Source organism: Mizuhopecten yessoensis, unplaced genomic scaffold, assembly GCF_002113885.1.
Source record: "Mizuhopecten yessoensis strain PY_sf001 unplaced genomic scaffold, ASM211388v2 scaffold3805, whole genome shotgun sequence".
NCBI classification, from domain to species: domain Eukaryota; kingdom Metazoa; phylum Mollusca; class Bivalvia; order Pectinida; family Pectinidae; genus Mizuhopecten; species Mizuhopecten yessoensis.
This window is the reverse complement of record NW_018405228.1, coordinates 399813-425342: the sequence shown is the minus strand read 5'-3', so window position 1 is coordinate 425342 and position 25530 is coordinate 399813. Positions and strand designations below refer to the sequence as shown.

At 36.4% G+C, this 25530-nt stretch overlaps 1 protein-coding gene across 1 annotated transcript in view; it reads right to left on the bottom strand.

Moving 5' to 3' along the window:
* Positions 1-10909: 10909 nt before the first annotated feature.
* The window catches only part of LOC110448041 (receptor-type tyrosine-protein phosphatase N2-like), a 308722-nt gene continuing 294101 nt past the window's right edge, over positions 10910-25530 (bottom strand). Inside the window, exons 16-22 of the mRNA XM_021494072.1 lie at positions 23901-23978; positions 22790-22909; positions 18972-19138; positions 15945-15998; positions 14934-14998; positions 14429-14502; positions 10910-14000 (exon numbers count right to left, since the gene is read on the bottom strand). Of these exons, the coding sequence (XP_021349747.1) occupies positions 13929-14000; positions 14429-14502; positions 14934-14998; positions 15945-15998; positions 18972-19138; positions 22790-22909; positions 23901-23978 (630 nt within the window). The 3' untranslated portion in view covers positions 10910-13928. The remainder of the gene's footprint in view (positions 14001-14428; positions 14503-14933; positions 14999-15944; positions 15999-18971; positions 19139-22789; positions 22910-23900; positions 23979-25530) is intronic.

Below are 25530 nucleotides of genomic sequence, written 5' to 3'. Positions count from 1 at the left end.
CCAATGATATATAGAACGTAGCCGAGGACAGGTGTGGTGTTGTATGATTATTTCGACACCAATGATATATAGAACGTAGCCGAGGACAGGTGTGGTGTTGTATGATTATTTCGACACCAATGATATATAGAACGTAGCCGAGGACAGGTGTGGTGTTGTATGATTATTTCGACACCAATGATATATAGAACGTAGCCGAGGACAGGTGTGGTGTTGTATGATTATTTCGACACCAATGATATATAGAACGTAGCCGAGGACAGGTGTGGTGTTGTATGATTATTTCGACACCAATGATATATAGAACGTAGCCGAGGACAGGTGTGGTGTTGTATGATTATTTCGACACCAATGATATATAGAACGTAGCCGAGGACAGGTGTGGTGTTGTATGATTATTTCGACACCAATGATATATAGAACGTAGCCGAGGACAGGTGTGGTGTTGTATGATTATTTCGACACCAATGATATATAGAACGTAGCCGAGGACAGGTGTGGTGTTGTATGATTATTTCGACACCAATGATATATAGAACGTAGCCGAGGACAGGTGTGGTGTTGTATGATTATTTCGACACCAATGATATATAGAACGTAGCCGAGTACAGGTGTTGTGTTGTATGATTATTTTGACACCAATGATATATAGAACGTAGTCGAGGACAGGTGTGGTGTTGTATGATTATTTCGACACCAATGATATATAGAACGTAGCCGAATACAGGTGTTGTGTTGTATGATTTTCTCGACACCAATGGTATATTGAACGTAGCCGAGTACAGGTGTGGTGTTGTATGATTATTTCGACACCAATGATATATAGAACGTAGTCGAGGACAGGTGTGGTGTTGTATAATTATTTCGACACCAATGATATATAGAACGTAGCCGAGGACAGGTGTTGTGTTGTATGATTATTTCGACACCAATGATATATAGGACGTAGTCGAGGACAGGTGTGGTGTTGTATAATTATGTCGACACCAATGATATATAGAACGTAGCCGAATACAGGTGTGGTGTTGTATTATTATTTCGACTCCAATGATATATAGAACGTAGCCGAGGACAGGTGTTGTGTTGTATGATTATTTCGACACCAATGATATATAGAACGTAGCCGAATACAGGTGTGGTGTTGTATGATTATTTCGACACCAGTGATATATAGAACGTAGTCGAGGACAGGTGTGGTGTTGTATGATTATTTCGACACCAATGATATATAGAACGTAGCCAAGGACAGGTGTGGTGTTGTATGATTATTTCGACGCTAATGATATATAGAACGTAGCCGAATACAGGTGTGGTGTTGTATGATTATTTCGACACCAATGATATATAGAATGTAGCCGAGTACAGGTGTTGCGTTGTATGATTATTTCGACACCAATGATATATAGAACGTAGCCGAGTACAGGTGTTGCGTTGTATGATTATTTCGACACCAATGATATATAGAACGTAGTCGAGGACAGGTGTGGTGTTGTATAATTATTTCGACACCAATGATATATAGAACGTAGCCGAGTACAGGTGTGGTGTTGTATGATTATCTCGACACCAATGATATATAGAACGTTGTCGAGGACAGGTGTGGTGTTGTATGATTATTTCGACACCAATGATATATAGAACGTAGCCGAGGAAAGGTGTCGCGTTGTATGATTATTTCGACACCAATGATATATAGAACGTAGCCGAGAACAAGTGATGTGTTGTATGATTATTTTGACATCATCGATACACTAAATTAAGCTGATGATATAAGTGTTGTATTGTAAAATTGAAAAGAGAATAAGTGAAAGATTTTAGGATTGTTTTGACACCGGTTAGAAACTTAATAGAACCGAGGATGAGTGTAAGGCGTTCGGATTGTTTTGACACCGGTTAAAAACTAAATAGAACCGAGGATGAGTGTAAGGCCTTCGGATTGTTTTGACACCGGGAAGAAACTTAATAGAACCGAGGATGAGTGTAAGGCTTTCGGATTGTTTTGACACCGGTTAGAAACTTAATAGAATCGAGGATGAGTGTAAAGCTTTCGTATCGTTTTGACACCGGTAAGAAACTTGATAGAATCGAGGATGAGTGTAATGCTTTCGTATCGTTTTGACACCGGTTAGAAACTTAATAGAATCGAGGATGAGTGTAAGGCTATCGTATCGTTTTGACACCGGTTAGAAACTTAATAGAACCGAGGACAAGGGTAAGGCTTTTGGATAGTTTTGATACCGGAAAGAAACTTAATAGAACCGAGGATGAGTGTAAGGCTTTCGGATTGTTTTGATACCGGTTAAAAACTTAATAGAACCGAGGATGAGTGTAAGGCTATCGTATCGTTTTGACACCGGTTAAAAACTTAATAGAACCGAGTACAAGTGTAAGGCTTTCGGTTTGTTTTGACACCGGTTAAAAACTTAATAGAACCGAGGATGAGTGTAAGGCTTTCGGTTTGTTTTGACACCGTTAAGAAACTTAATAGAACCGAGGACAAGTGTAAGGCTTTCGGATTGTTTTGATACCGGTTAAAAACTTAATAGAACCGAGGATAAGAGTATGGCTTTCGGTTTGTTTTGACACCGTTAAGAAACTTAATAGAACCGAGGACAAGTGTAAGGCTTTCGGATTGTTTTAACACCGGAAAGAAACTTTATAGAACCGAGGACAAGTGTAAGGCTTTCGGAGTGTTTTGACACCAGTAAGAAACTTAATAGAAACGAGGACAAGTGTAAGGCTTTTGGATTGATTTGACACCAGTAAGAAACTTAATAGAACCGAGGACAAGTGTAAGGCTTTCTTCGGAGTGTTTTGACACCAGTAAGAAACTTAATAGAACCGAGGACAAGTGTAAGGCTTTTGGATTGATTTGACGTCGATAAGAAACTTAATAGCACCGAGGATAAGTGTTAAGTTCTAAGATTCCCCTGATAACGGTAATACTTTAAATGGAGCCGAAAAAGACTGGTAGTATAGTATTTATTGTGTGAATAATTAACTGATACCGGTTTCATATTAAAATGGAACTTGCTTTATCTATGATAAGAAGTAGTTTGTCCACAATTGTATTGACACTAGACTAACTAGTCTAGGAACATGACAATGATACAGTGAATGTTCCCAATTTTGGGAAATAATTGTCTTTCTTAACTCCTGAAGACCTAATAAAGAGTTATCTCTCTTTAGCTACGGATTACTAGATGTGGTGTAGACGTGAAGGGAAGTTTTGCCTCTTTGTTTTAATAATAATAATGATGATAAATTCTAAATGGAATCAGTTTAAATATTAAGATTGACGTCTAATAATCGGCCCTGTTATATACAATTTACACTGAACGAAATAAAGACATAAGTATAAAAAACAAGTATGCAGTTTCTGACCATTAAAAAATTATAATGATGTTTAGAGAAAAAAAGACAAATAAAAAATACCATTAACATACGTACAGAAAATGTCATTCACCTTTGTAATTTGATTGATAACATTGTGTAAGTTATAAAGATTTCTGAAGGTACCAATACAATTTCATCTATCTTAACCAATTCGTATATACATTTAGATTAAGTAAAGCACTGTAAATAACATTTCCTAAAAGATTGACTGCTTTAAAAAAAGAAAATTCATACGGAGATACCTTTACATCAAAACAAGGACAAAAAATGCAGAAAAAATCAGAGCAAATGACAGTTTTCAAAAACATGTACGCAGTAATGTTATAAACATGACTTTGTAATTAATCGGAAAGATAATTGCTGAAGAATATTTGCAAATTTAAAAAAAGGACTGAAAAACGTCCGCTCAGCACACAAATTGCCATCAAATTGACTTTCATAAAAATAGCAAAGTATTGTTCCATGTAGCTACGCCAAGGGTAAGAAACCCTTTCATCTTTACAATGATATAATCGAATATTCAAAGCAATCATTGTGTTAAAATATGCCAAGTAATCAACTTTATCGAATTTTATCTCAAAACTAAGAACGGAGTGATGGACAATTATTTGTAAGGGTAACAATTAGTGACTTATACAGGTAGTGTTGTTAAGAAAACATTCGCACTGGTTAACATACGTAACCCGAATAGTCCAGGCGTAACATAATTACAATGCACCTCTAGTGCTATCTTTCTTATACTTAGAGCTGAAAATGTATATGTAACCTGATAACTGTATCATCTAACATCTAATCCACTTTAGGTATTGTATAAAGTATGCGAGAAAGAGTTCTAGATACCTGCATGTGGCACATTTCATAACCTAAAACGAGTATCCTAGCAACCACCTAGCATCCCCCAACGGGACTACATAATGATAATAAATAACAATAATTAAAGGTTCTTATATACCGCTATCAAAACCTAGTTCGTAGGTCGTCTCAAAGCGGATCACAAAATATTATCCGTGGTTATAGGGCCTTTTCAACCAGCCAACATCTTTCTCAACTCCCTTAGGAGCATACAGCCGGTGCTGCCTTTTGGCGCTCACACACAGCTAGCATTCAACAATTCTAGCATTGCCCAGCCACGTACTCATTTACAGCTGAGTAGACTGGAACAAGCGGAGTAAAGTATCGTGCTCAAAGATACAATACAGTGCATCAAATTACATATATAAGTTCCGATATTTAATTGAGGGTCTTTGAATATGACTTATCAGGGGGGTAAAATTATAGGTGACTACAGCATCTATTAGGGGGCTTGTTGAACCTTAAGTCGACCTGATACGATCGTATACGTACGTTCGTAAATTCGATGCGAAAATCTGTCTCGTTATTAGTTCTATTGATGGATCGAAGGTTATATATTTATAAGTTTAGAGCACCATGTGCTCTCTCATGTGTTATATTATTGTCCATGAGATATCAAAAGATTAATGGTGAACTACGGTCGTTAATTTCAACAGGTAAAAATAAGTTTTTTGGGGTATATCTTCCTCGCAAAAGCCAGGGTCATATGAGGACATGTGCCTAAAGGGAGACACCACTGGGCAGAGAAAGTAGATAGAAAATAAAGAAGACAGGTAATATAGGAAACGCAATCATCTTAGTGAGGGTACAGAAGAATACCCCTGATCCTGTCAGAAACCCCATATTAGCAGTCTCTTACGATTGACATGCAGTTAGATATAGCAGGTGTTCTTATTTCTCCACTTTCCCCCAAATAGAAGACAATTAAGGAAGACACAACCCCGATTCTGCAAGAGAGGGAGGACACATTAGTCGCCACTTACGATCATTCAGTGAGACACAGCAGTCTTTACCAGAACCTGCACGGGTTAAAATATTAAATGGTAGAAATTAATGTACCTCACGGTACCATTGACAAAATAGGAGTAAAAAAGGGAAAATAAATAGGCGACATTGTAACTCGTCGGTAACATTGAGCTAAAATATTAGGAAATATACATTAGCATTGATATTGACACTAAGAAGTAGGAGTCGCGATCGTGTACCTCAACGGCAACGCGGACACAAAATAGTAGGAATTAATTTACAACAAAAGTAACACTGACACAAAAAAGTAGGAATGATTGTACCACAGAAGTTACAAAAAACTGTTAAACATAGTTTAGCTATGTCGTAACACTGGCATAAAATAATAAAAGCATAATACTTCAGTGATAGCATCAACATACTAAATATTTAGATATTGGTGGTGACACTGATACAAAGTATAGATATTTCATTGTTATATTGTATCTTACATGATAGAAGACAATTGTTGTGCAAATATCCAATTTATCAATACAATACATGGGTCTATATTTGTTGTTACCTATATATACGTCATTTTTTTCCGACGAACTTTCCGGGGATGGAGTTGATGTTTAAGTGTACAACCCACACAGACGTGCTGTTGGGGTGTTGTTGGGGGTGTTGTCGGATGTTTGAGCAGCTCGGTAACTGCAGAGTGGTTTCTACAAGAATCCGTTAGAATCCGAAGTAAAGAGCGGCAGAGAGATCCAAAGTCAGTCGGGACACACCCGACTCCAGGAGTGGGAATATATGGAGTCTGGGAATTCATTGGCGACCAGGTTTATTCTATGCGATTGGGGCTGTGGTAACCTTGGCGCCGTAAACTGTTCATCTAGCTTCGGGAGATGCGGATTTGCTCAGACGTATATGAAGTTGGAGGATGCCTTTCGAACGAGTTTCGGCCACTGAACTTATTCTAAAAATGTTTGATTTTTAAGATGCGTTTATCTCGTAAGTTCATCGACTATTAACGCTGTAATTAGGAGAAACCTTAACTAAATTCAATGGGTGTAGAATGAAGTTAATAATCTTCCCTGAGCGCAATAAACGATCGAGGAAATGTAATGTACACAGGGATGTATTATTGAAGCTCATCACCACGCTCACATTGCTGGAACGTGATGTAAACGTCTGTCAAAACACAGCTCTTGTATACACGTATGTCTCGTCTGAGTTAAAATCACACAAATCTACCGCTCTCGGAGAGAGCCTTTACCTCTTTGTCCTAGCTACCAACCGTTAAAAGACTTGACAAGGCTGCAAGTTGAGACCAGCTGGCGTGGGCCCCATCTCTCAAATTCCTTCTAGGCTGTTTATGTAGAGAGAAAAGATATATATACATTGTATGTTAAAGATCGATTAGACTGTTTTGATAGCATACACTAGACTAAAACCATTATTTTTCAGTCTGTTCAGGAAAATCTAAAGCACCAATCATTGAATGAAACACATTAGACAATGAAAACTTGATACATTGCGTAATATTGAGTTGTATATAAACAAAACAATACGGAAACTGCGTATATATATTGCCATATAAAAACCAATGACACTCCAGTTCAGGGGTCCATTTTTAGGATATGTCGTTTTGTGCTGATCTGTCTGAACTGTTTAAACAAAAAATAAAACTCTAGTTTAGGATACATGACGTGAATATGCTGCTTAAGGTTCAACAAGGCCTCTTACAGATACTATATGATAAGTCATACTCAAAGGCCCCAATGAAGAAATCAGAATTCAGATATGCACTTTTAGTATAAAGAACTTGTACATTGGCTATTACAATGGTGGATATTAACGTTAAATTTGGCAATAACATGGCTTTAAGGCTTGTGTTTTAATAAAATATAGTTCGCCGGATTGTCAATCTCTGTTGCAACCCCACACTGATTGCTATAAAATGACATATTCTTTAAAATGTATTTATATACCTAGGTCATGTGGAGCTTAAATTCTCTTTCACCAGCTATGTAAAAGCATACCAGCTTCAAAACAAGATGATTGTGGCTATGGGAATGCCAAAAAATAATAGTAAAATGTTCAAGTAACATGTAAGTAGCATTGAATTTTGTTTAAAAAAGCTAGACATGTAATAATTATTATAACACATTCAGTTACCATGTGTATAACGTGCGTGACACATTTACAATCCCACAGGTAATGGAATGGCACATTTAGTTAATTTATCAATCTATCGCTAATTAGCTTTCGTTTTCTTTCTCGTTATCTGCTGAAATATGATATAGAGGAATTTTTCTATGATTTGTGTGGTTTACTATGGTAACAACTACCTTCGTTTTAGGTCGGTATGCCTCTCCACAACCAGTAAAAGAGAAATCAAACTCCGCATGACCTTCAAATACTAGGTCATTTCGTAGCAGTTAGTTGGGTCGCGAAAGAGATTGACATGTTATATAATTACAAGTCCAGTTAACTATTCATATGAAGACATCAGCCTTAAAGACTTATTACTAAGTCAATGTCTAGAGCTATGTACCATTTTAAAAATCCCCGAGAACTTTTTCCTTCCGTTTAATGAGCATTTAGCTGCGGTTCCCAAAATGATCGAATGTGTAGGTTTTAGACAGTTTCAAGACAATTCTTATAACCCGTCTGATATTAAAACACTGTTCTGGACCATCAATTTGACAATTTAAGTGAAATTGATTGATTACATATGATATGAAAACTTACTTGTTATAATAATATCAATATCCATTTCTCTGTTAAGTCGTTTATGCCAAGTTCAACCTTTGCTCTATTAATATTGTGTGGTGTATTAAGGTTTGAGTCCCTCTAATATAGTCGGGAACAAAACTCTGTTGTTGGACCGTTATGCAATTAATAATTTACTGAACCATCAACAGTAAACAAGATTAGGTCTCTTTCTGAACAAGGTTCCGATATTGTATACATTATGTTGTTCATGTCATCTTTCCGCGAGGAATTTATGCAAATAAACTTTTAACGTGCATTTATTTTTGTCTTAGATTAAAGTAATTTTCTGCTCTTTGCTACAACTGTATCAACTGATAATCCAACGTTCCAAACGGTACACGAATCGGTATTTCATTTTAGAACTTCCCAGTTGTTTGAATCCTATCAGCCATCAGGATCAACGTCATGGCTTAGTTTCTTCATGTCTTCATTTTGAATTTACCTTTTATTTCTCATTGTATAAATGTTTTATACATACTGTTACATACAAAGTCAAGTACAGGGAATAATGAACAAGAGATCCCAGAGGGATCTTGGCGCCCACCTTTGTACCATCTTCATTAGTTCTTTGTCAGTTCGATCTTTTCTCTTCTTTCCTCTAATCTGTTTGATCGAGTCATGTTAACAGTAAATGCACCTTGAGGTAACTTTTTATCTAAACTTAATACTGATGTGAATGAAAGCCAACCTTCAAAGTGAGTTTGTCATTTCACATATTTACTAGTACAGTACTTAATGTGAAAGAAATAGAATCAATCATTGCAATATGAGAAAGATCTGTTTAGTTCTTCTTTTAATCCATTTTGTTTTTATGATCAGTCTCAAAATATAACATGCACAACGAGGGATCAAGGAGAACCTAAATTTAAAATTTTAAAAAGATCCGTCCCGTACTTCCCGAGAAATAGCGATAACAAACTTTTACTATCAAAATCCAAGATGGCTGCCTGTCGGCCATGTTGTTTATCCGATCAGTCTCTAAAATTGCCCTGCACAGCTAAGACCAAGGGAAACCTACATATAAAATTTAAGAAAGATCCCTCTAGTTCTTCCGGAGAAATATCGATAACAAACTTTCACTATCAAAATCCAAGATGGCTGCCTGTTGGCCATGTTATTTATCCTATCAGTCTCAAAAGTTGCCCTGCACAGTTTAGGACCAAGGGGAACCTACATATATAATTTGAGAAAGATCCCTAGGGTACTTCCCGAGAAATAGCGATAACAAACTTTTACTATCAAAATCCAAGATGGCTGCCTGTCGGCCATGTTGTTTATCCGATCAGTCTCGAAAGTTGCCCTGCACAGCTAAGACCAAGGGGAACCTACATATAAAATTTGAGAAAGATACCTCGGGTACTTCTTGAGAAATACACATAACAAGAATTGTTTAAGGACGGACGATGGACGACGGACCAGGGACGCAGGGTGATTTGAATAGCCCACCATCAGATGATGGTGGGCTAAAAACGTGATGCACCCCTGAAAACTCTAGAACTTAGATGTGTAGTTTTCTTACAATGTTTTTTTTTTTTAATATGTTCAGATAACATGATTTTTAAGGAAGGTCTATCTGTCCATCAGTGACTTGATTTGCAACCTCCTATCCTCCACCAGAATGTTAATTATGCCATAAACGTTTGTCCGCTTCTGCGAATGACGGAAACAAAATTCTGTTTTTCTGATCTAAAATCTGTTAGTATGTCAAGGAATGCTCCAATACGAAAGAGTGTATGATGTCATTCAAATGCTGGAGCAGTACACCCCTTAGAATCAGCTGTCCAGGAAGATGATGAAGATGATGATGATGCTGAAATGGGAATAAATAGATAAACATGTAAATAAATGATAAAGAACACGTGATATAGGATTGCAGTAACATTTTAATGACTGAAGGGGAACCACACGTTGATTACTTAACAGACAAGATAGAAAGTTTCAGAGAAATAACTCATTTGGACCCAAAACACACCTTTTGGAGAAAAATATATATATATATATCTCTGTTTCAATTTTAAATATAAATTTTGATATACAATATAATAATAACAAATGCTGAAAACATTACAACATATTACAATTTTTATATATAGCAAACTATGCATAAACACCTAATAATGGACAGGAATGGAGTAATAAGATATATAGACAGTACTAAAAATGCAGCTTAAAAGAAATATTAATTTTGATAAAACCTTTTATAGACTTTCAATCCAAATTTGAATCAGCAGATGCAAATTATTATGCAAAATGTAATTTCAAAATTTAATAAAAAGCATATTATTTCCTGTATTTTTTTGATCTTTCCACTGCCTTTTGTCTTTTAAAAAATAATGGTTTTCTTCATTTTTCTAGTATTTCTTTAATAGGTTGACTAGAGTTGTGATGAACAGATGTAGATAGACAACACTGAATTTCTCCTGAAATACATTTTCCATTTACTAAATACAACTGGTCTTGAAAAAAAAGAGCAGGTTTTAAACTATAGGAAGTTAGTTCAATATGTTTTTATAATTTCGCCGAAGTCTAAGACTACTTTCATGGCCGAAGTCTAAGACTACTTTTATGGCTGAAGTCTAAGACTACTTTCATGGCTGGAGTCTAAGACTACTTTCATGGCCGAAGCCTAAGACTAAGTCTACTTTCATGGCCGAAGCCTAAGACTAAGTCTACTTTCATGGCCGAAGTCTAAGACTACTTTCATGTCCGCAGTCTAAGTCTTAGACTACTTTCATGGCCGAAGTCTTAGACTAATTTCATGGCCGAAGTCTAAGACTACTTTCATGTCCGAAGTCTAAGTCTAAGACTACTTTCAGGGCCGAAGTCTAAGACTAAGTCTACTTTCATGGCCGAAGTCTAAGACTACTTTCATGTCCGAAGTCTAAGTCTAAGACTACTTTCAGGGCCGAAGTCTAAGACTAAGTCTACTTTCATGGCCGAAGCCTAAGACTACTTTCATGGCTGAAGTCTAAGACTACTATCATGGCCGAAGTCTAAGTCTACTTTCATGGCCGAAGACTAAGACTACTTTCATGGCCGAAGTCTAAGTCTTAGTCTACTTTCATGGCCGAAGTCTAAGTCTAAGACTAATTTCATGGCCGAAGTCTAAGACTAAGTCTACTTTCATGGCCGAAGTCTAAGTCTTCTTTCATGGCCGAAGTCTAAGACTACTTTCATGGACGAAGTCTAAGACTACTTTCATGGCCGAAGCCTAAGACTAAGTCTACTTTCATGGCCGAAGTCTAAGACTACTTTCATGCCCGAAGTCTAAGACTACTGTCATGGCCGAAGTCTAAGACTACTTTCATGTCCGAAGTCTAAGTCTAAGACTACTTTCAGGGCCGAAGTCTAAGACTAAGTCTACTTTCATGGCCGAAGTCTAAGACTAAGTCTACTTTCATGGCCGAAGTCTAAGACTAATTTCATGGCCGAAGTCTAAGACTAAGTCTACTTTCATGGCCGAAGCCTAAGACTAAGTCTACTTTCATGGCCGAAGTCTAAGTCTACTTTCATGGCCGCAGTCTAAGACTACTTTCATGGCCGAAGTCTAAGTCTAAGACTACTTTCATGGCCGAAGTCTAAGACTAAGTCTACTTTCATGGCCGAAGTCTAAGACTACTTCATGAGTCCAGAATACATGTCTTGTTAAATGATACAAAGTACACTTATCATAACAGTGTATCATTGGAAAAACGTCTTTGAAAAATTCATCACTTTTGATCAACAAAATCTCCCTTTATCCTCACATGTTCCAGACAATAGTTTCATTAGATAGACTGAACATTACATTATGTTGTGTTAGTACATAGGACAAGTTCTCAAAACAGCAACATTAGCAATTCAAACAGTAAGATTATATATAGAATTATTCAAACATAACAAAACTTATAACAAAATTATACGAGACTGTAAATCACCAAAATGAGTAGTAATTCTTCTGTAACATGTACAATAAGTTTATTGTTATCTATGGCTATAACAAGTCGACATAAATTTATCGAAAAACATTACTAGAGACTCAGTTTGTTGTCATCTTCAACATGACCTATTGGAAATAGATCAGGAGATTCAATGATTATAATAAGATTTCTCTAAAAGTTGTAAAATGTTGTTCAAAGTTTAACAGAGACAAATGCGTAGTGTATTAATAGCTGTAGTGATACAGTACTAGAAATATTAGACAGCACACAGGTCCTGTCTTGTTGATAAAGATAAAACATACAGCTTCATTTCAACTAGAAAGTGAATATAAGAACAAGTAAAAACACTGAGTTTCTGTGACTGACTTGTACCAGTATTGCACATTTGAGGTGGGACTGTGATGTGACCATTGTATATTCAATCTTTGACTCGATGAGTCGAATTTTAAACTTTTCATTTCACTAATTCATGTCCTGAATATGAAATTTGTGACATCAGAAAAAGTAAAATATATTATTAAGAAATGAACAAACAATAAGGAAGAATAAAGCACTCCCCTAAAACTCGGACCCATTCATAATCAAATGAACGTTTGGCACATATTGCAAATCACAGCAAGTGTCTATGATCACAGCTGCTGTTGTCATGGTAACCATTCTGTTTTTGTTACCATGACGACAATCAATGATCATAGACCCTCTACACTTTGTGAAAAACAACTGTGTAATAGCTTTTGTTACCTCAAAAATGCTAAATGTATATGATATGGCTATAATATCAAAAGTTTGCCCGTTTTCTTTCCCAAATATTGATCTGATGCAATTCAAAATATTTCTAGGAGAAAAAAGTTGTTCTAGCAATATTTTGTAAACTTGCTTTGTTAAAATTGTAACAGAACTGCAGAAATGGTAGTGCAATATAACAGAATTTTTCTGTAAAAATAATTACTCAAACCCTATTTTTGATAACTTTTCAATAAATTGCTCTAAAAATCTAAATCTAATTCAGCGGCCATAGCTGCTCGTTTTGATTCTGTTAACAGTTTTATAGAAAGATAAATTTGATGTCAATATGTTCTAATGAAAGTTAATTGCATTGATAATGACGATAAACAGAAGTTGTCATTAAAACTGATAACAAACATTGATATATATAACTATATAACAAGTAAACTTGGTATAGGACAACTTTTTGACATGCTGTATAAATCCTGAAAGCGTTTTGTTTTGACTTAAAATGCAAATTTCTACAAAATTAAAAAATATGGTATTATAAATAGAAAAATTACAACTCCTCAATACAGTTAAGGATCTTGTAATTTTGTTGAACTATTACATTCAAGAATTTGGTTACATAATATAGACAATATCATAATAAATTCATCTTCTGTAGTAATTCAAAATCTTTCCTTTCTTTTTATTTTGTAAACATATTTTGTGACAAATTCTTTTTTCTGTCTGCAGAGAAACATGATTTATTCTCTGTAAAAAATGTTATAAGATAAATCAAATTTTGCTCCATAATCCTACCAGGAACAAGTTGTTTTGGTAATCTGTCAATATCATAACTTTGAGAAAGTGAAGGCTTTATCAAAAAGAGAAATATCATGATCAAAGTAATAGAGGTCTAATTGTAACATCTCCAAAAAAAACCAAAACATTACTACAGACTTACGTACAAATCATAAAGACAAAAAATAAAATAATCTGACCGACAACAATGTTTATATATTCACATCATGTACAACCATATAGTGTTTTATGTTTCAACATGCACTGTTTTGAATTTTGTATGATGATCACAACACAACAGGGACGTATATCAGTTATCAACACCGCTGAAAACGATTGCACATAGTCCATGTCAGATCAAATAGTGTTTCCTAGTCCATGTCAGATCAAATAGTGTTCCTTCATAAAAACATAAGATGTGTTAAGAATTTTTCATAAAATTCAACTTTGTTCTTCTCTCAAAAGTATTGACAGGAATTCAAATGTATTTTTTCCCCATCTAAACAGCAGCCTGGAATGCATTCACTGCGGCAGTGCTTTTAAGATGGCATGAACTTCCTCTGCAACGGCAGCTAGAGCAAACTGGAACTGTTCCTGTGGAGAAACAAAGTTTGTCAGCCACATTTAAATTTAAGGATTTAAACAAAACAAGAAATTTAATTTTAATAATTCTTTAGTAATAATTATTCAGCCCCCTGGACTTTATCATAATAGATAATTGCATACATGCACAACGTTAACTCTCTATATTTTGGACCCTAAAATTGAGCATTTTCAACCAGTGGTTTTGCTAATTAAACTATTTCTATTTTCTGAGAGGCTCAAAGGATGTCATCAGTTGAAAGTGTTATTTTCCCCCAGGGTGTACATACACACATTTAATTACACTTTTAATTCTGAGCATGTGCAATCTCGATCCCCAATGGCTATTAAAAATAGTTGGCAAGTATGTGTTATAGATGAAAATTATTTAAAAATCATTCCTTCTTTTAAAATTGATAATTAATTAGGAGCTTGCTTACTTTTGTTTTGACGGTGCACATCCTCTGGTCGCGGATGTGCTCTAATGAGGCAGCTATGTCAATCTCCTTAGCGCCTGTTGATAACACAAACATCAACTTAAACTCAGGTCATTGACAGTACATGCAAAACATGCAAGCTATCCATGATAAGGTTTGTTTACAATTGTAGATCCGAATTACGTTTTGCAAACCAACTAGATTTTTTTACTGATATGAAAATATTTTCAATAAAAAAATTCTAACATAGTTTAACAACTGCACACTCAGATCTTCCAACTGCTCAAACTGGCAATCAAAAGCACACTGACATTTCATTGAATTTTTAAAAGAATTCTTTTATATAAAATGTTGCCTCAAACACACCAATCACTGATATTTTTAGTTGTTACCCGAAATCCTTCTCATATTGTTGGTATCTGGTTATATGTTGCTACTTCCCTGAATCAGTGATATAGTGTTTGCTGCTACCCTAAACATTCCAATAGTGTTGGTGGTTTGTACGTACCCTTGGCCATCCTGTTGAGTACCATGTCCAATAGGCAGTAGGTTCCAGTACGTCCACACCCATCACTGTAACAAAGAATCCCATTGGTCAGTTACGTATAGGAATCAAATTCCATTGGTCATTTGTAAATCAAACAATGTTCTACATGTTGCATTAACAAGAATCCCATTGGTCAATAATTACCTATCATACAATATAGTCTTACCATCATTTTGACAAGTTCAAGTTCTGTATTACTTTAAGTCGGTTAACCATCACTTTGACAAAGAATCCCATTGGTCAATGTGTTTTACTAATTCAGCATATTTGACAGACACAGTAAGTAAAACTTTTAAACTTATAAACATTCAAATAAACACAGTTTTATTGTTTTTGATGAGTATCTATATAAAATGAATTTTGAATATATGTTTTCTTATGTTATCAATGTTTTGGTTTTAGAAAGGGAAGAATTTTATCGATACAATTTCAAAACTATAACATTCAAAAAACCATTAATGAACCCCATACGTAAAACTTTTCAATGTAATATTTATGTATAATTTTCCCAAAAATTACTTTTCAAGTTTAAACTACTATATATCAAAGAAACTTGATGAAAAAACCCACCTCAAACATTCTTGATCAAATGGATTATTTTTACTTAAAATTAAAATCCAGAGCTCAAATATATTATTTAAAGAAGGATAATTTTAACATTCAATATTGTTCTCCACATAAAATTATCTAATTCTTATAACAACTTAAATCAATATTAAGTTTTATATGAATATTTATTGTTTCCATTTAATTCTATAAAATAAACTCATTTAGAATTCAAAGAAAAAAACACCAATTTTTGATATAAAAAAAATAATACCAAGCAAAAATTTGCAATTTGTACATTATTGTACGAAAATAGTCAGTATAAATTCACCCAAATATGTTTAAGTTTGATATTTTTTCTTTAAACGTTTTTAATATTGAAATATTTTCAATATGTATTTATTTTGTTCTGGTTAATCTACTCACCTGCAGTGTACAACAATAGGGCAGGAGCGCCCACGATAAGACTTGTTCACCTTCCTGTAACAAACAACGTCACACTCGTGATCAATCAAATCATCATTCATCACACAAACAAATGACACACTTGATCAAAATACATTCATTTAATACTTCTGTTATAATTTAACATAATTGTTTCTTATAAGGATTTAACTTTCCAGCACAAGAATAAACCAATAGAAATTCTCTGAAAGTACAAAGATATATAAGGTAGATCAATAAAATACTAAAATATCTAAATGATAATACTTCCTTTATTAGATATTTCATGTAAGGATTAAACTTTCCAAGATAAGAATAATCAAACCAAAACTGTCTAAAAGCAGAAAAAAACCTTTAGAAAAATATAGATTTTAAAATTGCATCAACAGAATTGTTCTACAAATAAATAAATCAGTAAATCATTTTTTACATCAGTAAAGTTGTATATATTTTTTAAGGAATATGATGCTCTTTGTCTGTCCTTAGCACGTTAACATTTCTAACTACTGTTTTTTTGACCAGAATACTACAAATAGGATTCTTTTAATTTAACATGTTAAATCAAAAATAGGAGCTTGTGATGCCGACGTGAGCCTAAGATGGCTTCCTGCGAGGTTACCCGCTGGCCGTACTACGTGTCCCTGATAATGATGTGGCATCAGTGTGCATCATTTCCACAGGAAATCTTGCTGCTATTTTAATCCAAGGATGAAATATTGTAATGCTCATGCTCCGCAGCAGTGGCCGATAAAAACCGAGAAACTAATGAGCAGGTTTCACCACAGGCCATGGCCAATCTCAGAGTCGTATAACAGATTTGTGTGTTCCAATCTCTAGTTATATTTCGTGATTTCAACAACCATTGAAGAGCATTAAAAGGGGGCATGATATTAAACAGTTCAAAGAAGACATTATTTTTTCAATTTCTGTAATCCCGGACTTGTTGATTCACAGCTGGAAGATTTAATTTTGACAGTAACGTAATAAAACTTCAAAAGATATCAGGTTTTCAATTTCAAAACAAAAAAGTCACCAATGCATTACATTTTTTACCTTTTCTTTTTTTTTGTAATTATGAATTCTTCTAAATGTCATGTAAAACATTAAGTTGTTTGAACTGAACAACAACCGACTGTAACATACAGAACAAAGAGAGGGTTTGTCAGGTCTCCAGTCCAGGGTGTCCAGGGTGTCTATCCTGTATAGCTGATGGTCTACTTTCTAAGGTTTGTGTCTTGTTCAGTCTCATGTCAAGAGGTTAGAGTGTTGTTCCATTACTGGTGTCATTTTTAAGGTTTGAGTGCTGTTCCATTACTGGTGTCATTTCTAAGGTTTGAGTGTTGTTCTCCATTACTGGTGTCATTTTTAAGGTTTGAGTGTTGTTCCATTACTGGTGTTATTTTTAAGGTTTGAGTGTTGTTCCATTACTGGTGTCATTTCTAAGGTTTGAGTGTTGTTCCATTACTGGTGTCATTTCTAAGGTTTGAGTGTTGTTCCATTACTGGTGTCATTTCTAAGGTTTGAGTGTTGTTCTATTACTGGTATCATTTCTAAGGTTTGAGTGTTGTTCTCTATTACTGGTGTCATTTCTAAGGTTTGAGTGTTGTTCCATTACTGGTGTCATTTCTAAGGTTTGAGTGTTGTTCTATTACTGGTGTCATTTCTAAGGTTTGAGTATTTTCCAGTTGTCTTCAGTACTGGGTTTTGGTTTTGTTCAGTCGCAAGTCTACGGTTCTTGAGTTTGATATCTTTGGTTGGCAATGTGTTAAGCATAGGGTTTGATCATGTTTAGTTGCAATTAATTTGTCATGCAGATGAATTCCCAATAACGCCTCAGAAATGTGATATCAGCAATTAAAGCAGAAAAACAGGGAAGGTGTTACCAGTTTCGATGAATTGTAACTCATGTTGCCAATAAAACATAGCATTTGTCATAATAGTACCATAACTTGAATCAGTATGGAATGGACAACAAATCTATATTTAGCATGTCCCTTTCTATAAAACTGCTTGCTGGTTTCATTTAGAATCAAAGGTGAAATCCACATTCCTTACACAGGGCCACTACTGTGGTTTTAGTTCCATGGCAGCTACAGGTGACATCAACCGATGGTGGTGCAAGGTGAAGGTCATGCTAACTTGCGCTAGCGTGCTGTTAGATGCTATGCCAGAGCCCCGATCACTTTTGTGACTATGCAATTTGTCTGATTTACAATTGCTAAATCACAAAAGCTCCCTGGGGCACTGACGGTGTTAGTGGCAAGTAGACAAGGTGGTGTTAGTGGTGAGTAGTCCATCGCGGTGTTAGTGGATAGCTGGCAGCTGCAGTGTTAGTGGCCGGACCGTTTAGTGACAAATTCAGTAAGTGAGACCTAATCTCAAACCATACCTTTTGAAACTATTAAGGTGATTTTATTACTTCAAGCTAACAAATTAAGTACTGACCAAACTCCAATGACAATCAAGAAAAAATCTGAATCTTGAAACTTGTGTTAATAACCCCTTCCCTTCCACATCACACTAAAGCAATTCTGTCAAATTAAATTGAAACTGAACATAAACTCTAAAGTGCTCAAATAGCATGAACAAATCCTTCCACACTATTAACCAAAACAGAAATAATATTTGTTTTCCATTATTACTCCAAACCAAACTACATTAAATACTGCACTGAGGTTCCTGTGGAAACGATCTACTGTAAAATCATAAATTCTTGTGGGACATTAAATTTTGGTTATTTTGAGGATAACAAAACCCCACGAAATTAAATCCCCACGAATACATAAATTTGGTATGATATATATAGGGGAAGATATAAGGTCCTTGAAAGAGGCTAGTACATGAAAACCACGAAATTTTAACCACACAAATATAAATGATTCTACAGTATTCAACAAAAGCACTAACCTATATCAATAACTGAACAACCATATGACTAGTGAAGTAAAAATACTAGTGAAAGCATTTCTTGTATCAGACAGCTACAGAAAAAAAGATGCATAAGCGTACCTTCTGAAGTCCAACAGGGACTTGATGGAGGATGGCACTCCAAGGTCAGGCCAGGTCAGGTAGTGGAACATCGTCACAGTACGAGTTTCGTTAGTTTGCAGGTTCTTCAGGTAGAAGCTTCGAACAAGGTAGTCATCGCACCAGATGTGCTCAGAGACCAGATGTACCTGTGGACACAGAATGCTCATTACAATACAATGCATACTGTCAAAATGATAATGTTCATGTCCGGAGTCCTCCAAGCATTCCTGGTGTGAAATAATGTTTGCATTGGAAATGCCTCTGCAAATATTAATCGCAGTGTGTCAATATGCTTGGACACACATTTCTTCATTTAAAACTTCCTTTTTTTTTTACAAATTCAAATTTTTGCTTTATTAGATATGAGGTTAGTTGATTAAAAGTCAAAAATTCATTCTGTTAATCAACTCCTGTTTACTGGTGTGTGATAAAGTTGTATTTCAATTCATTTTGACATAATTTTACAAACTTAATCCATTCCAAACATTTTGTTTTAAATACACAACGCACTTGTCTAAAATACTGTGTCTTTGCTCTATCCTTTTATTTTTCTCCATAACACTAGCAATTAGCAACCAAACCCACACCATTCTACACCTATTTGTGCCACCCTGTGCTTCCTTCCTTTTGCCGACCTTTATTAACGGCTACACATTGTACCTCAGTCGATTTACACAGACAACTGGTCAGGTCAGTGAGTGGACAATCCTCCACACCACACAAAAGTCGAGTTACACAGACAAATGGTCAGGTCAGTGAGTGGACAATACTCCACTTAACACAAAAGTTGAGTTACACAGACAACTGTTCAGGTCAGTGAGTGGACAATACTTCATACCACACAAAAGTCGAGTTACACAGGCAACTAGTCAGGTCAGTGAATGGACAATACTCCACACCACAAAAAAGTCGAGTTACACAGACAACTGGTCAGGTCAGTGATTGGACAATACTCCACACCACACAAAAGTTGAGTTACACAGACAACTAGTCAGGTCAGTGAGTGGACAATACTCCACACGACACAAAAGTCGAGTTACACAGACAACTGGTCAGTTCAGTGATTGGACAATACTCCACACCACACAAAAGTCGATTTACACAGACAACTGGTCAGGTCAGTGAGTGGACAATACTCCATACCACACAAAAGTCGAGTTACACAGACAACTGGTCAGTTCAGGGAGTGGACAATACTCCACACCACACAAAAGTCGATTTACACAGACAACTGGTCAGTTCAGTGAGTGGACAATACTCCACACGACACAAAAGTCGAGTTACACAGACAACTGGTAAGGTCAGTGAGTGGACAATACTCCACACCACACAACAGTCGAGTTACACAGACAACTGGTCAGGTCAGTGATTGGACAATACACCACACCACACAAAAGTTTAGTTACACAGACAACTGGTCAGGTCAGTGAGTGGACAATACTTCATACCACACAAAAGTCGAGTTACACTCCACACCACACAAAAGTCGAGTTACACATACAACTGGTCAGGTCAGTGAGTGGACAATGCTCCACACCACACAAAAGTCGAGTTACACAGACAAATGGTCAGGTCAGTGAGTGGACAATACTCCACTTAACACAAAAGTTGAGTTACACAGACAACTGGTCAGTTCAGTGAGAGGACAATACTCCACACCACACAAAAGACAAGTTACACAGACAACTGGTCAGTTCAGTGAGTGGACAATACTCCACACTACACAAAAGTCGAGTTACACAGACAACTGGTCAGGTCATTGATTGGACAAAACTCCACATAACACAAAAGTCGAGTTACACATACAACTGGTCAGGTCAGTGAGTGGACAATGCTCCACACCACACAAAAGTCGAGTTACACAGACAACTGGTCAGGTCAGTGAGTGGACAATCCTCCACACCACACAAAAGTTGAGTTACACAGACAACTGGTCAGATCAGTGAGTGGACAATACTCCACACCACACAAAAGTCGATTTACACAGACAACTGGTCAGTTCAGTGAGTGGACAATACTCCACACTACACAAAAGTCGAGTTACACAGACAACTGGTCAGGTCATTGATTGGACAAAACTCCACATAACACAAAAGTCGAGTTACACATACAACTGGTCAGGTCAGTGAGTGGACAATGCTCCACACCACACAAAAGTCGAGTTACACATACAACTAGTCAGATCAGTGAGTGGACAATACTCCACCCCACACAAAAGTCGAGTTACACAGACAACTGTTCAGTTCAGTGAGAGGACAATACTCTACACCACACAAAAGACGAGTTACACAGACAACTGGTCAGGTCAGTGATTGGACAATACACCACACCACACAAAAGTTTAGTTACACAGACAACTGGTCAGGTCAGTGAGGGGACAATACTCCACACAACACAAAAGTCGAGTTACACAGACAACTGGTAAGGTCAGTGAGTGGACAATACTCCACACCACACAACAGTCGAGTTACACAGACAACTGGTCAGGTCAGTGATTGGACAATACTCCACGTAACACAAAAGTCGAGTTACACAGACAACTAGTCAGGCCAGTGAATGGACAATACTCCACACCACACAAAAGTCGAGTTACTCAGACAACTGGTCAGGTCAGTGAGTGGACAATCCTCCACACCACACAAAAGTCGAGTTACACAGACAAATGGTCAGGTCAGTGAGTGGACAATACTCCACTTAACACAAAAGTTGAGTTACACAGACAACTGTTCAGGTCAGTGAGTGGACAATACTTCATACCACACAAAAGTCGAGTTACACAGACAACTGGTCAGGTCAGTGAGTGGACAATACTTCATACCACACAAAAGTCGAGTTACACAGACAACTAGTCAGGTCAGTGAATGGACAATACTCCACACCACACAAAAGTCGAGTTACACAGACAACTGGAATCGAGGCCTAGTGGACAATACTTCATATAGCATAAAAGTGTTCTTCTTCTCTGTGATTTCATGTAATTTGATCTGCACAGAACTTGTCCAAACGAACAACTTGATGCTCAATTTGGTAATCTCCATCAAAATGAAACTAATCTGTCAATTAAAACGGTGATTTGATCAGACCTTGATTTAGCCATCATTGGCCAATCCGTCCTGACACTATTAGGTCACCAATACCCCAGGCCCAGACAAATCTACATACATGTTAATGATTGTCTATCTCGCTCAGACATGGCATAACCCACTAACTTAGTTAGGACTTCCGCTTCCCAAATCAATACTTTCATTAATGAAGGTCAGTGTGGGTCAGGTTACCACAGGAGTACAGTACTGTGTTCTATTAGAGGTCAAATCAAGGACATTTTAGTGACCAGAAGAAGTACCCTTCAGTTGTGAAGGTTGTCTCATTGATATTTACTTCTCAACCAAGCTCCACTGGTCAATCAAACAGGTGTCTACTGGTCAATCAAACAGATGTCCAATGGTCAATCAATGACACGTTTATATAATTTGTAGTGGGTATTTTGCTATAAGTATCACAAGTCTTTAACACCTGTCATCAGACCCAAGGCAGCTTCACCTTCAGCTTTCTGTTGATGGAAGGATGGTTATTTCAATACTGCTGTCTATTTTTGATCAACCAAAAAAGGTCAAACTATTTTTCTGCACAATTTTATGTTACATGCTGTAGAGGTAAGCCATGTTGCAAAGAGGTAATAGTAACACATAAAATAAGCTGAAGTTTCTAAAAGTTACATGTTCTTTGTATGAATAAAGGCGTTTAATGACTTTAGAGAGACATTTGTTTAAAGCATTAAGACATTCCAATGGTCGTACCTCATATATGTGGTAGAGGTCACTGCCTTCCTCTGGCCAGTACCGATGACACATCGACTCTCCGTTTTCTGTCATCTTTGACAACATGACAATGACCACACTTCCTTGTTCCCAGACCATCTATAACACACACAAAAAATTCATTAAAACATCACATTAGTGAAAACAAAAAAAAAGATACAAGTTGATATACCAGGAAATGTTCAATGCTATTTAACTTTCCTCGTTTGCCCTCTGCTATAAATCAGGGTAACAAATTCATCAAGACAGAGAATTTTAGTAAAGAGCATTTCATATATATCCATAATCACATTGGAAATTATAATTCTCTGTCCTTGATCTACCATTGGAAATTATAATTCTCTGTCTCTTGATCTACCATTGGAAGTTAGAATTCTCTGTCCTTGATCTACCATTGGAAGTTAGAATTCTCTGTCCTTGATCTACCATTGGAAATCAGAATTCTCTGTCCTTGATCTACCATTGGAGTTTGTTGCTTAAAATGAAATAAATTTTGTAACAGCAAATACTGCCACTACAATAACTGTCCTTTAGAAAGTGTTCAAGGTGACCTTCAGGAGCAAACGTCTTACCTGCCAGAAGTCGGCAATCGTATGGGGCAGGGGTCCCTGGGTGGCAATGTAGGCAGGGTTCCGAGGGTCATGGTCCGTCTACAATTCACAACTCTTGTAGTCATACTGAGACATGATATACTAATATACATATAGACATTAAAGATTAAAATATTCATTAATTTCGGGATTACCTTAATCAATTTTTAGATTCATGGCCTACTCAGTTTTAAGATTCATGGTCTACTCAGATTTTAGATTTGAAGTCTACATTCGAGTACTAGTCCTTCTCAGTTTTTAGATTTGCAGCCTANAAGGCCTACTTTGTTTTAAGATTCAAGGCCTACTCAGTTCAAGATTTGAGGCCTACTCTGTATAAGATTCGAGGCCTACTCAGTATNATCAGAATTCTCTGTCCTTGATCTACCATTGGAGTTTGTTGCTTAAAATGAAATAAATTTTGTAACAGCAAATACTGCCACTACAATAACTGTCCTTTAGAAAGTGTTCAAGGTGACCTTCAGGAGCAAACGTCTTACCTGCCAGAAGTCGGCAATCGTATGGGGCAGGGGTCCCTGGGTGGCAATGTAGGCAGGGTTCCGAGGGTCATGGTCCGTCTACAATTCACAACTCTTGTAGTCATACTGAGACATGATATACTAATATACATATAGACATTAAAGATTAAAATATTCATTAATTTCGGGATTACCTTAATCAATTTTTAGATTCATGGCCTACTCAGTTTTAAGATTCATGGTCTACTCAGATTTTAGATTTGAAGTCTACATTCGAGTACTAGTCCTTCTCAGTTTTTAGATTTGCAGCCTACTCAGTTTTTAGATTTGCAGCCTACTCAGTTTTTAGATTCCAGGCCTTTAACTCAGTTTTAAGATTTGAGGCCTACTCAATTTAAGATTCACAGCCTACTCAGTTTTACGATTTGAAGCCTACTCAGTTTAAGATTCATGGCCTACTCAGTTTTAAGATTTGAGGCCTACTCAGTTTAAGATTCGAGGCCTACTCAGTTTAAGATTCACGGCCTACTCAGTTTTAAGATTCGAGGTCTACTTTGTTTTAAGATTCATGGCCTACTCAGTTTAAGATTCAAGGCCTACTCAGTATAAGATTTGAGGCCTACTCAGTATAAGATTCGAGGCCTACTCAGTATAAGATTCGAGGCCTACTCAGTATAAGATTTGAGGCCTACTTTGTTTTAAGAATCGAGGCCTACTCAGTATAAGATTCGAGGCCTACTTTGTTTTAAGAATCGAGGCCTACTCAGTATAAGGTTCGAGGCCTACTCAGTATAAAATTCGAGGCCTACTTTGTTTAAAGATTCGAGGCCTACTCAGTGTAAGATTCGAGGCCTACTTTGTTTTAAGAATCGAGGCCTACTCAGTATAAGGTTCGAGGCCTACTCAGTATAAGATTCGAGGCCTACTCAGTATAAGATTCGAGGCCTACTTTGTTTAAAGATTCGAGGCCTACTCAGTTTAAGATTCGAGGCCTTCTCAGTAAAAAATTTGAGGCCTACTCAGTATAAGATTTGAGGCCTACTCAGTATAAGATTCACGGCCTACTCAGTTTAAGATTCGAGGCCTACTCAGTATAAGATTCGAGGCCTACTCAGTGTAAGATTCGAGGCCTACTTTGTTTAAAGATTCAAGGCCTACTCAGTTTAAGATTTGAGGCCTACTCAGTAAAAAATTTGAGGCCTACTCAGTATAAGATTTGAGGCCTACTCAGTATAAGATTCGAGGCCTACATTGTTTTAAGATTCGAGGCCTACTCAGTTTAAGATTCGAGGCCTACTCAGTATAAGATTCGAGGCCTACTCAGTGTAAGATATGAGGCCTACTCAGTATAAGATTCGAGGCCTACTCAGTTTAAGATTCGAGGCCTACTTTGTTTTACATTTGTGGCTGTACATTGTGATTACACTAGGTGAAGATTGAGTTTTACTTCTTACACATACACAGCTAGTAAAACAAGCAATGTGTTAGTGACATTATTGATAATGATCATTACCTAATGTGTTTGTGACATTANCGAGGCCTACTCAGTTTAAGATTTGAGGCCTACTTTGTTTTAAGATTCGAGGCCTACTCAGTATAAGATTTGAGGCCTACTTTGTTTTAAGATTCGAGGCCTACTCAGTATAAGATT